Raw genomic sequence first — 13,535 nt, 5'->3', positions numbered from 1 at the left:
ATCGTGTGCAGTAAAAAAGTCCTAATGAGCACCCACGCCAAGCGAAGGGTGAACTTGTAAAAACTTCGGTTGATTAGTTAAGAGTCGACCTCAAACAACTAAGTATATGTAGAAACAAGAGCTCATGTATTCATTTACTTCCTTGCATGAATTCTACATGGCCATGGTGATTTCACTATAGTGAATCGTTCAATAGATCCTAGCAAACATTTACGACCGTTCAAAAAACAGTATTTTCAAAACGGACAAAAGGAATAAAAACGGATGTTGCAAAAACTAACCTTGACGTGAAATGCTGAAAAACTGAGTATTAAGTTCAGGCAAAATCACAGTCAACTATTGACCAGGAAAACGCTCAAAAAGAAAAGTAATCTACACAACGTAAGGCCCGGGACAGATTCTTTGGATCAACAGCACAGAAAAAGTTTTAGAAATGAAAATCACACTAGAATTAAACTTCCTGTTCGTAAAGCGCACTCACGAACTCAATTTTCTGCCTCTATTCTTTATATGTCCTCTCTAACATAAGAGTTAACCATTTATAGCACTTCCTTAACAAAGACTGGAATTTCCACATAAGGGTCGTTTACCACGAAGTTATTAAAGAAAATTATTCATTTGGCGTAGTAAAGCTCAAATTTGGCTTTTTACCTTACCACGGACTTGAGACTATGTTCAAAATGTATATTTAGTTTTAATACTTCGACATTACACGTAGCGCCGTATACAGTTTTGTTTTCCAAAGATGTCCGATGACCCACAACTGGATCTTCTTAACCATAAGTTGCAACTTCAGCAGGTTCGTTTCAAGTGCCTTATGTTTCTCTATGTTTAGGTAGAGGCAGCTCTTGAGCTGGATCCTGAAAATGAGGAACTTCTCCAGCTCAAACGAGATCTCGAGGAAGTCATCAAACTCTCACTTGAATTACTGGGTAGAACATCTGATACACCAGAAGTGTCGTGGAATGTGGGCGACCAGTGCATGGCCATGTGCTCCCGTGACAAACTGTAAGTTGTTTTTAATTCCTGTGTTACTTAGTAGTTACTACCGAGCTACAATACTTGAATTTCTTGGGGATGTCAGCTGCGTCGTGAATTTCGATATGTATGATACAACGGACGTATGCCAGGTCTGTTATTGCTATATTTTTACATCTTTGTACTTGTCCACTTGGTAGGCTCACTAAGATTGCTTATAAGTTTCTCTTAGGTTATAGGGAACTGACATGTTGCCCAACAACTATAGCAGCCTTAGGGTTATCAGTCCTTTATGGGACTTTAATTTTTCATATTCCTTATGAAAAATCTTAATAAAACTTGTCTACATGATTAGGTCTCTTCGTTTTAGCTAGAAAATACCTAATTAAAGATTGGTTTGTCCTAACTCTCTTACCATTTGCGGCTGCCGTTAAATTTTTGTATACATTCAAGCACGAGACGTATGGTACTTTGAAGCCGTTCGCTTGATAATTGGAATGACAACAATCAACAGTCCGTGGACAAATTAATCGTGAGTGAATATTTTGGTTTAAACAAGCCTGAGATGTCTGTTAATATACAAAACTTGACCTCTATACATCACGTTCATCGCAAGCATGTTTCTTTTGCAGCTGTGTCATTTAAAGCCGGTTACGACGGTTACTCCTATAGTGAAAAAGAAAAAGTAAGTTCATACTTTCCTAAATTAAATCTGCAGACATGACATAAAAAATCGTGCCATCGAAAAGAAGAAAATTAAAAAACAACGTCTTCTTCAGAGGGAAGTTGAGATTGAGTCGTTTTGCGAAAAGGAGAAGAATCGTTGGCTTAATTTCAGCAAGAAAATGATCAAGACAGGAAAGACAAAGAAAAGTATCTTCGCCTCTCCTGAAGCTCTGGACGGTCGTGTAGGTGTTGGGACGTGTGGCATAGGTGGCAAGCCAATGACCAAGTTTACCATGCTTAATAACAGCAGCAAAAAGCAGTAAACATTCCTCCTGCTTTGTACATATTGTAAATATACTTCAAACCTTTTTTCCTCTATTCAATATAATGGTCTTGTTAAGTTAGGCAATCTCGCATACAATCTTTGTACTAGCTTCGTCTTATTGACTAGGTTGAAGTTCAGTTACTTTGAATCAGCAGGTAGCATATGTTAGTTATGAATAAACAGAAGTAATGCTTGACATATTGATTCTGCATTGTGTACTACATGACTATGTGCTGTAATGGAGTTGAATTACACAGGAGTTTTAGGTATGTAGTGATGTTCGGAATATTAATACTTCTGTTTGGTATACATAAATTCCCACAACTCAAACTTCTGAATTTGTTGTTCTGCATGATTTGGTTAGTGAAAGTCCGAATATATAACTAAAGTATGCTATTGCACTCATGATATCGGATCCCGAGCCATCACGTGAATTATGAACTAAGTGTAGTACTTATAATAAGATAATGTTCGGAGACCACTCAATGTAAACAATTGTTAAATAGCCTAGGCGTGATATTCACCAATTGATGCGACTTGTACTGAACGTCGCGAAGAAAGCGGCTGTAATTTATCATGACTTTGAACTTCTACCACTTCACAGTCCAGAGCTCGTGTAACCGAGTAGTAAACACCACGTGAGCAGAAGATAGTCGTTTGAATCCTAAAAGTATCAGTGTTACAATAAAATATGTTTGTACTCAACTATGCGCGTTACTGGAGGTGCTCAGGATAGTATGTGTACTTCCTGGTTTATTCATATTCTTTTGAATCTTAAACCACAAGTTGAAAGCTCTATGTTAAGGCCACTGCTAGACAAAATAAGTCCTGTTGAATACAATGGCACACCTGAAGCAACACACTATTTAATTTGAACAACTTATAGTACTTGTTGTTTAACTCTGCGTGCTGCAATGGGAGACGCAGAGCATTTGCGCAGTCATTCGTTACGAGCGATGTTAGCTTGTGAGAGATCTTATCAAGAGGTTCTTTGGGTTTGAGATTCAGCGTCGAATAGAGTCACCACCGCCCACGTTCTTCAAAAACAACAGTTTGGATCAGTTGGATAGTAATTTAAAACTTTGGGACTCACATGTAGGAACAATCCCGGTTAGTTCCCTGAGCATTTGGATGACAAACGGGATTGCAGTGCAGTTAACTAAGTAAGCAGGTGGCGGCCCCATCCTATGAGGAGCAGGTAGATATGTCATCAGGATCTTTGCAAAGGTTACTGAGGATACTGGAAAGTCTTGGCACACATCTCTATCGATATATGTTTAAATAAGAAAGCGTCCGCATTGAAAGATGGCGTTTTTGTACGTTATGACTACTTTGTTGACTCACAATGGCTTAATTGGGTAGTTGGTAGCAAAGAATTTCCTGAGTTCAGTTTAATCTATCCCAAGAATTTACATAAGAACACTCATCTTGTTATTAATCGGAATATTTCAAATGTTCTGTTGGACCGCTCTCTGAACACGACATTCAATTGAAGTAAACTAAATTACATACTTTCCGTAGGGCCTAAAGCTACTACCAAGACGTTTAAGTAGTTTGAAATGATCGCTAATAAACATTGGTACGACTATGTCCTAACCGTCAGGATGTAGATGACAATACAATTTTGTTTGACGGGAGTGGTACGGCTAGTTTTCACATTAAAGATACTTCGAGGAGAACTAGAGTATGTACTTTGTTAACACCAGTGAGAACGATAGAAAATTATAGTGTTTCAAAATGTAGTATGAAGTCTTGTTTGCATCATAAAGTAGATTCATATCTTGTCATTCCAAATACACGACCATATAATGACTTCAAATTCTACAGACTAAGTAACTGGTTTATAAAAGTGGTAGCTTGTCGAATAGTATTTCTAAAGAACTTTGCGAAAACTACCCGTCCGTAGTATGGTTAGTCAGGAAATACTATAACACGGATCCCCGACATGAATATCGCCTTCAAGAAATACCTCTTTAATGCACTGTCATTTATGCCACCTCAACAGCTAGCCTAACATTTTCATTAAATTCATAGTAAGCATGGCAAACTAAGATGTCGCGTTACATTTTCACATTCAACATTGTTCGAATTAATCAAATTCACGATTTCAGATACCGCAGAACGACATTCAAATTAAATAGTACTAGGAATCATATCATTTTACAACAAAATGACAAAAAACACGGAGTATAGGAGTTAGAAATATACATTGGAGAATATGATTACAAATGAATGTCGTTTCAACTTTCAGAAGGGATACTTGCGATTGCGTACGGGTTCACGCTGTTTTTTTCCACACTAAAAAAAACAAAAATCAAACAATTTATCAACTACTAAGGCGTTACTAAAATTAATAACTCAACAGTTATCTCCTCGGTTCTCCGTTTTGGCGAGGTGAGGTCAAGCGAATGACAAGCTAGGGTCCTGTATGCGTGTTTCGGAGACAGCATACGTCAATGGTACGGGACTCTAGGATTTTAACCAAGATGTTCAGCTGGCCAATTCGACATAGGGTATGTGCGTCGAAGACTCCAATATGTTGTTTGGAGCGAGGTTTCATTAGACCTGGGACAGTATTTCGTGCACTGGAATTGTTGGCCATGGTGACACTTGAGGAAGTTGAAATTCGAAATAGGAGGAATAATAGGAATTGAAGAGGAAAACTGATTATGAATACAGCGATCTTGAGTGCTATTGGAGGTATGAGGGCAGTCATCACTTCCCGGTTGCTCACACCGTGGAAGGGTCCTTCTACTACCTGAAAAAAACTTCGGGTAGAGTTGATCTTAGTGACCTGAGAGCGTGACCGCAGTGCCCAAGGAACAGCTGCTTGAAGTTGGTCACACACAACTTCGCCCTCGGACCTTGGGTTTGCTGCTTTTAGTCTTACCGCTCTTCAACTGACTTGTCTGACATGATAAGACCTTCAGGAACGATTGTTCCAGCCAGTGTAGCTCGATTGGTTCATCACAATAGGCAAGCTCGACCACCACGTCAAGATAAAAGCAACGGTCTGGGCTTTGTCATCACAGATTAACTTTGTCATTCATATTTTTATATATCGTTTATTCCTTTGTGAAGTAGTTTTGTTATTACGCATACAGCACCCGGCGGTTTTCCTGATGTGTGGAGTTTGTTACTTACGCCTGTTTCCCCTCGTCGAGGAGCATAGGCCGCTCACCAGCATTCTCCATCCAACTCTGTCATGAGCCTTCCTTCCCAGTTCTTTCCAGTTGTTATTCATCTTTTTCATATCTGCTTCTATTTCCCGGCGTAATGTGTTCTTTGGCCTTCCTCTTTTCCGCTTCCCTTCCGGATTCCAGTTAGGGATTGCCTTGTAATGCACATTGGTGATTTCCTTAATGTATGTCCTATCCATTTCCAACGTCTTTTCCTAATTTCCTCTTCAGCTGGAAGCTGGTTTGTCCTCTCCCATAAAACGCCCCCAAATGCCCTGGTACGGCCGAGAGTGGGGAAAGTCCGCTCTCCCTCACCAAATGCTCTCACATGGCCAGCGAATATATAGCCTCTGCCAGGGAAGTCCTACTCACTGCCTTCTCGTGGCATTACTGTTGTTTACGAAATTGAGAGAACGAAAAGCGAATGTCCGGCGCTTTAACCAGGTTGGTGGACACGGAGGGTCCACCTAGGGGAGTTGGGAAACCCTGATTCCAAACCAATGGTGCACATGGGCTCCAGTATCCTGATGGAACGAATGGCGAATGAACCTTCTGCTGGTCAACGGCTACCATGGGACTGCATCTCCTTACGATGCTCCACTGCCTTGTGGACTAGACCTTCAGGTCAAAGGCTCCGGGTGTGGCCCCCTAAGAAAACCATCTGCTTCAGTCTGGGCACCTGGGCAGTATCACAGCCCACACACAAATCAAATGACATTTGTGAGGCGCATATGTATCTGGTGCTTCCTCCCATAAAACGCTGTTGCTGATAGTATCCGACCAATAGATATTGAGTATTTTGCGTAGACAGCTGTTTATAAATAATTGTACCTTCCTGGTGATGGTCGTAGTAGTTCTCCACGTTTCAGCTCCATACAGTAGGACTGTCTTGATGAAGTTTGTACACGATAAATAATATAGTAAGTAAGTAATGATTTCTCCAAAAATTCTAATTAGAGGTGGAAATAATTTAACTGAGAACCGATCTCTACAATTTAACCGATATAAGTTGACAATGAGTCCCAAATAGCATGAAACCTAAACCTGAAGATTTCAATCGGCCCGTCTTCGACTATCTCACAACGAATTGCACTACAGTGTTTACTAATATTAACAATAGTAGTGCAGCTCATTTATCAAGTGAAGATTCGTGAACTCGCCATTGGGCTGTACTTTAGATGAGGAGTCGAGCGATACTAATTTGTTGTTTAGACCAAAGCAAGTGAACAGGATTTCTGACCTGCGACCTGCCGGTTTGAAAATGATTAATTTAACTACTAAGATACAGCATTATCGTAATGTCCAGTCATTTAGATCAGTGAATATATCGCCAGCTCGATTAAAAGTACTCGGTCGACACGAAGGACCAAAACAGCATGATACTGATTAACTTCCACTAAATAACTAGAGTATATAAACATACATCTGACTTCATTGATATGAAATTTATTCAGGTTTTTCCATTTGAACGAAATTATAACGTGTCTCAAAGGCTTGTAAATAACCGGTATATGTTACTCTGTCTAGAATGCCTCAAGGGCTACTGTCGATTTCAAGCCCGGATAAAGAAGTAGGGTTAGAAAACACGCCTCGTAAGAAAAAACCCTGATACAGAACAACCCACTGGAGAAAAGCAATTAAGCTCTGTTGTGAGAAGAGAACAATTTTCATATAGAAGACATATGACGCCATTTATTGAGAAAATGTTGGCTTAAGAACCATTTCAATAATTGAGCATAAAGTTCATAAAATGAATGCAGTTATTCCAGATAAAAGTTTATAAAGTTGACTACGTATTTTTATTAAAAACTTGATATTTAATGATCGCAAAAATCGAATGGCCAGACTTACGAGCATTCTTCTTTTATCAGATTTACTATATCCAAAATAGGTTGATTGGATGATTTCTCGGCTAAAGCCTTATGAATATTTTCCAAAATACATAAAAACAACTTTCTTTGTTCTTCAAAACTGCAAAAAGCAAGCAATTTAAAGAAAGAAGCGATGAATATGAGATACTATGCACGAGAACAAATAAAAAGAAAATGTGTACAACTACTGACTTGGAGTTAACAGTCTTTCGATTACCAGTAAAATAATTGCTTAATAGTTAAAATGCTCGGTTGAAGAACTACAGGTTTAAGCCCCGTCCAACGTACCATAGTTTAGATATTCAAATAACAGTTGTATTAGCCCTTACACAAATAATGTACATGAAGTTATACTTAGTAAACGAGATATATTAGACTCACATTTTACCGTCTGCTATGCTACAAAACTAGTAAGCAGATGAACTGACTATAATTGCTTTTGGACTAAACAAGTGTGGAAAGAACTAATAAAAATTATCCAAAGATTTTCAATTCTGTTTGTTAATTGACTGTTTTAAAACTTGATTCAAGTAATTCTGAAATGATAATGACGAACATAATTCACAATACAATTGTCTTGTACGAGAAACGTATACAATGTTGTGCAGCTAGACAGAAGAAGGTTCATAGATTCGATTTTACACCACAATCTTTATTTTGGATCTGTCGATACTAACAGAATCCTGATACTAAAGTAGAAGAATTAGAGGTTTGAAATAGTGCGACTCAGTGTTTACAATGACAGAATGTTCCGATCATTAGGCTTCTGCTACTGTCCACTAAACAGAACTGTTACAAATCGATTTAAGCAATGATAATTACAATTTGTAAAATATACGGTTACGAGTAGATTTCTTTTAAATCATAAATGGTAATATTTTTTTGCAAACTGACACCAGTCAACAGAATATTTCATTCCATAAATACACAATATTGATTTAAATTTGGCCATATCTTATTTGTTTTAGAATGTATTACACACATTATATGATATCCATATAAACAATAACAAAAACGACAAAAGTAGTTCACGAGTGAATATTCATTTGTTCAAATTATAAAATGATGCATACCATTTAATTTAAAAGGGTAAATGTAAAATATGAATTTTATAAAAGAAATGATAAATTATAAGAATTAATTATACATACATTCTAGAATGCTTAGACTATCGACAATTTTAAAGAATTACTTTTCTAATAGAGAATATACATTACTTTGTCGCATATAATAAACAAAAAACACAAAACTTCACTCATTAATAATAATAGTGTAGTAATAATGCTAGGAGCCACAAATCAATAAAGCAAGTCTTCATTTCTCTAAAAAAAAGAATATCTTACAGTACAAAACAAAAATATATAACAGAATCTTACAAGAATATACAAGGGTCAATGAGTTGCATAAACACTAAGCTGAAAACCTATCTGATATGTTCAGTTAAAGTGACATGTGATTGGTGAAGGATTGAAAATATATCTAACTGCGTTATACATAAAAAAAACTAATTTATACTGTAAAATCATTTTTTATCGTTCTACTGATTTCACTTGTTTGACTTGTATTATCGATGTTTGATTATCAATCGGACGGTTTAATTTATGTGACTGTATTCTGAGGTCAAAAGACACTCACTTGTAACACTGTTTAAGGAGTTGTGTGACAAGTCAACCGAAGACCATAAGGCACCGTTTCATAAACTGACTAACTTTACGTTTTTTTATCACAACTTTAGTGGTTAAAAGATACTTTGTATGACAACAGTCGAAATATCATGCGTATAAAGTTTTTAATCTAAAGAAACCAACATCTCACGATGGCATCGCTGACTGAATAATGGTTCACGGTGTTCCTAAATATATATAACTAAGACAGCATTAATTTTACGACGTCACGGAATGGAAAGTCAAACAAACAATATGGATTGCACATATAGACCCATCAAACATCTCCCGCTCAAAGATCCTCAGAATTCACACTGAGTTGTATACCTCACATTTTATGATGGGACTATCAGAGTCAAATGTAGTCTAGATTAACATAAGCAAATATAGTTCTCGCTCTCCGAATACCGATAGATGGGTTTGCGCAACTCGATGTTATCAAAAAGTAAAACAGCTGTGACCAGAAATCGATATACCCTACTCTGAGTGACATAACTACATTACCCCCACCTTGTGGTATGTGATATCAGCAGCAAAAGTAAGAAAAACGCTGGAGTCACTACATTCTGTCTAATCTCATTGCTAGTTTGCAAACACAGAAGGAGGTAAGCATATGTACCCTTGCTTTCTAAAGAGTTTCGAGAAGGAATTTCAATATGTTAATGAAATTTCTAGGTAGTTACTCCTATCTGACAGACAACTTCAAAATATAGTTTCTTCTCACGAAGTGAAGATGGTTGTAAAATCAAGAAGAATCTATAACATGTACCCAGAGAGTCAAAAAATGATAAGTCTATTGAACGTTTGAATGAGATCCAAGATGATTCTTGACTCATTTTTGTTTATCTCCTATAATTTCGTAATATGATGATAACCAATATAGTAGATATGAGTGCTGGCAGCGTTGTACCTGGATATTCATCACATACAGTATAATTATTCATTTAAAAGAATGATGACGTTTTAGCAAAGAAACTTTTCATTGTCTGAAGCTGTACAATCGTATTTATAGGTATTTTTACATCTAGTAGTCTATAGTACAATGATTCTCTTCGAGAATGCCTGTGGCAGGCACTTAATCCTTGAGTGATGCGATATATTTCTTCGTTATAACATTTTCATGAGTTTAAATTTTCTACCTGAATAGAATGTTATATCTGTCTGTGAGAAACGAGAGATAAACAAAATCTATGTTATTACGGATTTCAATTATTGATTAATTACATTATTGTACCGACAAAAGTACTTTGAAAGGATGGCCTTCAAGTGACCTTATCGAATGATTACCTACAACATTAGAAATAAAGTTTCAGAAATGTGAAGTAAAACGGACAAAAAATGACGACCTAAAATCGATAATACGCTGCAAATTCTAATGAACTTTGTACTGTGATGCTATTTAGAAAAATAAAGCCATGAAGGAACACACTAAGTATAATTAGACCAAACATGTCTTGATCCTAAGATGAGCTCAATTCACCTAGGTTTTTGTGGTTCAGAGATTAAGTGTTCGATACCGAAGGTACTGGGTTCGATTCCCGCGTACAGGATCGTGAATGAGCAGTTCTGAATTCCATACTTGGACGAAGCAGCAGTCCAGTGCTTCTAGGTTTTCAGTGGTGGTCTAGCTAAGGTCAGTTCATGATTTCAACTGAGAAAACGACTTTGCCATCATCTGATTAGTTATTGCTACCATTAGCTTGTTAATTTCGTTGTGTTCTAAATTCATCACATCTCAGGGTATAGACGGGGTTGTTCCATTACAATTTTCAATTTGATGTATATCACAAAATTTCCTGCACTACTGAATTTCTCGGCAGGCGAAATTTTTGGAGCGTTGTGTGCCAGCGTTTATTCTATCGAGTTAGGATTAGTTCCCATTCATATTGCGAGAATTTCAATTGTTTGTAATAAAATGTTGCCGTAGGCTTAATGATAAAAAGTAATATTTCAACATTTCAACAAAAAAAATAATTTCAGAATAATTATCTTTTTTCTAAACAAAATAACAAAACATATCTACTAAAAATAACACAAAAATTGTTTTAAAAATCCAATCAAGAAGATTCACCTGACTGAAGCTGTTGCATAACGTGAGAGCCAAAGTAAAATTGCATGAAATCTTATAAGTGCGTGTACAATTCGACTGTGTTTTGTAGCGTTTACAAGTAACCGTAAAACTGAGAACTGTAGACAATTATCAAAAGAAAACGTCAATATGGTTAAAATTTATGATGAGCTTAAGAAACTGATTGAAAACGTGACTTTCTAAAATGTAGGTGATTAATTTTAACAATACCATCAGAAATTTGAAAATGATGAAACATTTGTATGGAGTGAATATGATCAGTGGCATTATCACAGCTTTAGAATACGGATTCAATGGATAAGTCCCAGTACATTTAAAAAAATCACTATTTACACATAACAGCAGCTTCTTTTTAACTTAATCGTTACGATGATACTGACTTGGTCAGCGAAAGCTACAATTTGGTATCAACCGGTTGTATAGCACTCATATGCACACTTTTGGTTTCCACACTAACCTTAGTTGTTAGAGAGTTTATATTTATTAACAGGATGAAAATAAAACCTGAATTCATAAATGAATAAAAATTCAATAATTCTCTCACATAAAATAATAAAACTACATTGAAAAGAATTATATGAGAATAATTAGAACAATCTTCCCCATCTCATCGAGTTTTGTATCCTTTAATTCGCAAAGTCTGTAAGATGACCTGACAGTCATATAATTTTCATTCGAGACCTACATATAAAGTAGTTAACATAACTAGGTAGCATTTGTCATAAATTTATCACACTCAGGGTATCACGAAGCACCTTCAAATATCTAGATTTAATGTTTACATCAATAGATATATGACAAGATAGAAAAGTGATTCTCCTACTTAAGAAGAACCCTACACAAAAATCACCACCAATAATTAATAACATACCTTGAAACTCAAATCAGCTGAAGGTAATGAATAAGCACACAAAATGTGTTTGAATACTAAAGAATTTTCCATCACTAAATAGTCTGCTGGATCACCTAAACTATCAACACACAATCGACAAATCCATTGACGTTCAATAGTAAACTATTAGTTTTGAAGGAAAAAAAATAAGGAAAAATGAAAACAACATTTGGAATGACCAACTACGTTTTTACACAACAAGAAAAATACTTACGAAATACTAAATTTAAAAAAGGATCCTGTTGAAATTTGTTCAGATAATAAAAGAAACAAAAAATAAAAAATTATTTGTGCAAAGTTAATTTGGACACTTTACAACCTTTAAGCAGAAAAGTTAACAATTTACATTGTTGTGAATGAGAACACAGATGGAGACAACCAATTTATTACTTAATACGAAATTACAGAGTTTTTATTGATCAAATGTGAAAACGATACGTTCAATGCTTCATTTGCGAATGCTCCATCAATTTCCTCAAACTTAATCGTTCCTTTATTTCCTTAACAATCACTCTTTGTTTCCGCTTTTTTCGATTCAATCTTCCCAACCTTCTGCTGCCGGGTATTCCACTCTGACTGGTGTTATACACTACTTATATCGACACAAGTAGCATAAACCACAATAGTGTGAAAAACTTCCAAGCATCAATCATCGTCCATCAACAGTATTACAAGCAATAATATAGGATTGCATTAATTAATAAGAAATTTTTAAGGAAAAACTTATAAATTTAGTCGCTTTTTTAGATTTACGTAAGAATAATGTTTATCATAAGTATTTCAGTTTGTGTATCCTTCTTACATAATTCTCAACTAAATTAAAAGACTTTTCAAATATATTTCAAATAAAAGCGTTAAATTCAGAATATATAAATTCATGAGACATCAAGATTGTTTGCTAACAGGCGATATGACCAAAAAGTGGAAGCATATTACACATTTGAAATCTTTCTTACTGATTGTTTTGACCTGATTAACATTTAATTAAATGGTTTAAATCACGGACTGATCTTATCAAGACCAACACTGAAAACATGAAAGCATTGGATGAGCCTTTCGAACTAGTACAGAACACGCCAGCAGTGCAAATCCACGGATCAAACATAGGATCTTTGGTCCCGCGTGTGAATGCATGACTTGCAGACCTTTAGCCCCGGGACCAATGATGTGCAAGTCTGACCCTCATTCAGTGCATGAGGTGGATTAATGTCATATACTCAACATCGTTTGACTACACTGGTCAGGGCTTATCACAAGTACTCCAGGAGTTGCACCTTAAAGTTGGTAATTAGTGAGCATACGACTATCAGTCGAATCAATGCCCCCAAATGCCCTCACATGGCCAGCGAATATATAGCCTCTGCCAGGGAAGTCCTACTCACTGCCTTCTCGTGGCATTACTGTTGTTTACGAAATTGAGAGAACGAAAAGCGAATGTCCGGCGCTTTAACCAGGTTGGTGGACACGGAGGGTCCACCTAGGGGAGTTGGGAAACCCTGATTCCAAACCAATGGTGCACATGGGCTCCAGTATCCTGATGGAACGAATGGCGAATGAACCTTCTGCTGGTCAACGGCTACCATGGGACTGCATCTCCTTACGATGCTCCACTGCCTTGTGGATCAGACCTTTAGGTCAAAGGCTCCGGGTGTGGCCCCCTAAGAAAACCACCTGCTTCGGTTTGGGCACCCGGGCAGTATCACAGCCCACACACAAATAAATGAAATGATGAATTCTATTGACGATACTATTCTCGCTCACACTAGAAGCAAGACAATTTACACTATTATTATTATTATTACCATTATTATTATTATTATTATTATCATTATTATTATTACTATTATTTACTACGTCCCTTTTTCACTCCC

At 36.5% G+C, this 13,535-nt stretch overlaps 2 protein-coding genes across 3 annotated transcripts in view; one reads left to right on the top strand and one right to left on the bottom strand.

Moving 5' to 3' along the window:
- The first annotated feature begins 719 nt into the window (after positions 1-719).
- Positions 720-2,025, top strand: Smp_064830 (putative survival motor neuron protein). The gene is made up of 5 exons (XM_018789619.1): positions 720-799; positions 836-1,008; positions 1,043-1,130; positions 1,611-1,663; positions 1,697-2,025. Exons 1-5 carry the CDS (start codon positions 746-748, stop codon positions 1,965-1,967), a joined length of 639 nt encoding a protein of 212 aa, XP_018655044.1. The 5' UTR covers positions 720-745; the 3' UTR covers positions 1,968-2,025.
- A 2,191-nt stretch (positions 2,026-4,216) lies between these two features.
- Positions 4,217-13,535, bottom strand: part of Smp_157140.1 (hypothetical protein) — a gene marked incomplete at its 3' end in the record, with an annotated part of 39,402 nt that continues 30,083 nt past the window's right edge. For both annotated transcript variants that reach the window (XM_018789618.1, XM_018789617.1), the window contains 2 exons: positions 11,644-11,787; positions 4,217-4,267 (listed from right to left, as the gene is read on the bottom strand). In XM_018789618.1, coding sequence (XP_018655043.1) covers positions 4,217-4,267; positions 11,644-11,787 — 195 coding nt within the window. The remainder of the gene's footprint in view (positions 4,268-11,643; positions 11,788-13,535) is intronic.

The sequence above is a fragment of the Schistosoma mansoni genome, chromosome W, assembly GCF_000237925.1.
Source record: "Schistosoma mansoni strain Puerto Rico chromosome W, complete genome".
In the NCBI taxonomy this organism is placed as follows: domain Eukaryota; kingdom Metazoa; phylum Platyhelminthes; class Trematoda; order Strigeidida; family Schistosomatidae; genus Schistosoma; species Schistosoma mansoni.
Note: the sequence above shows the minus strand (reverse complement) of the source record. Positions and strands in the feature narration are given on the sequence as shown.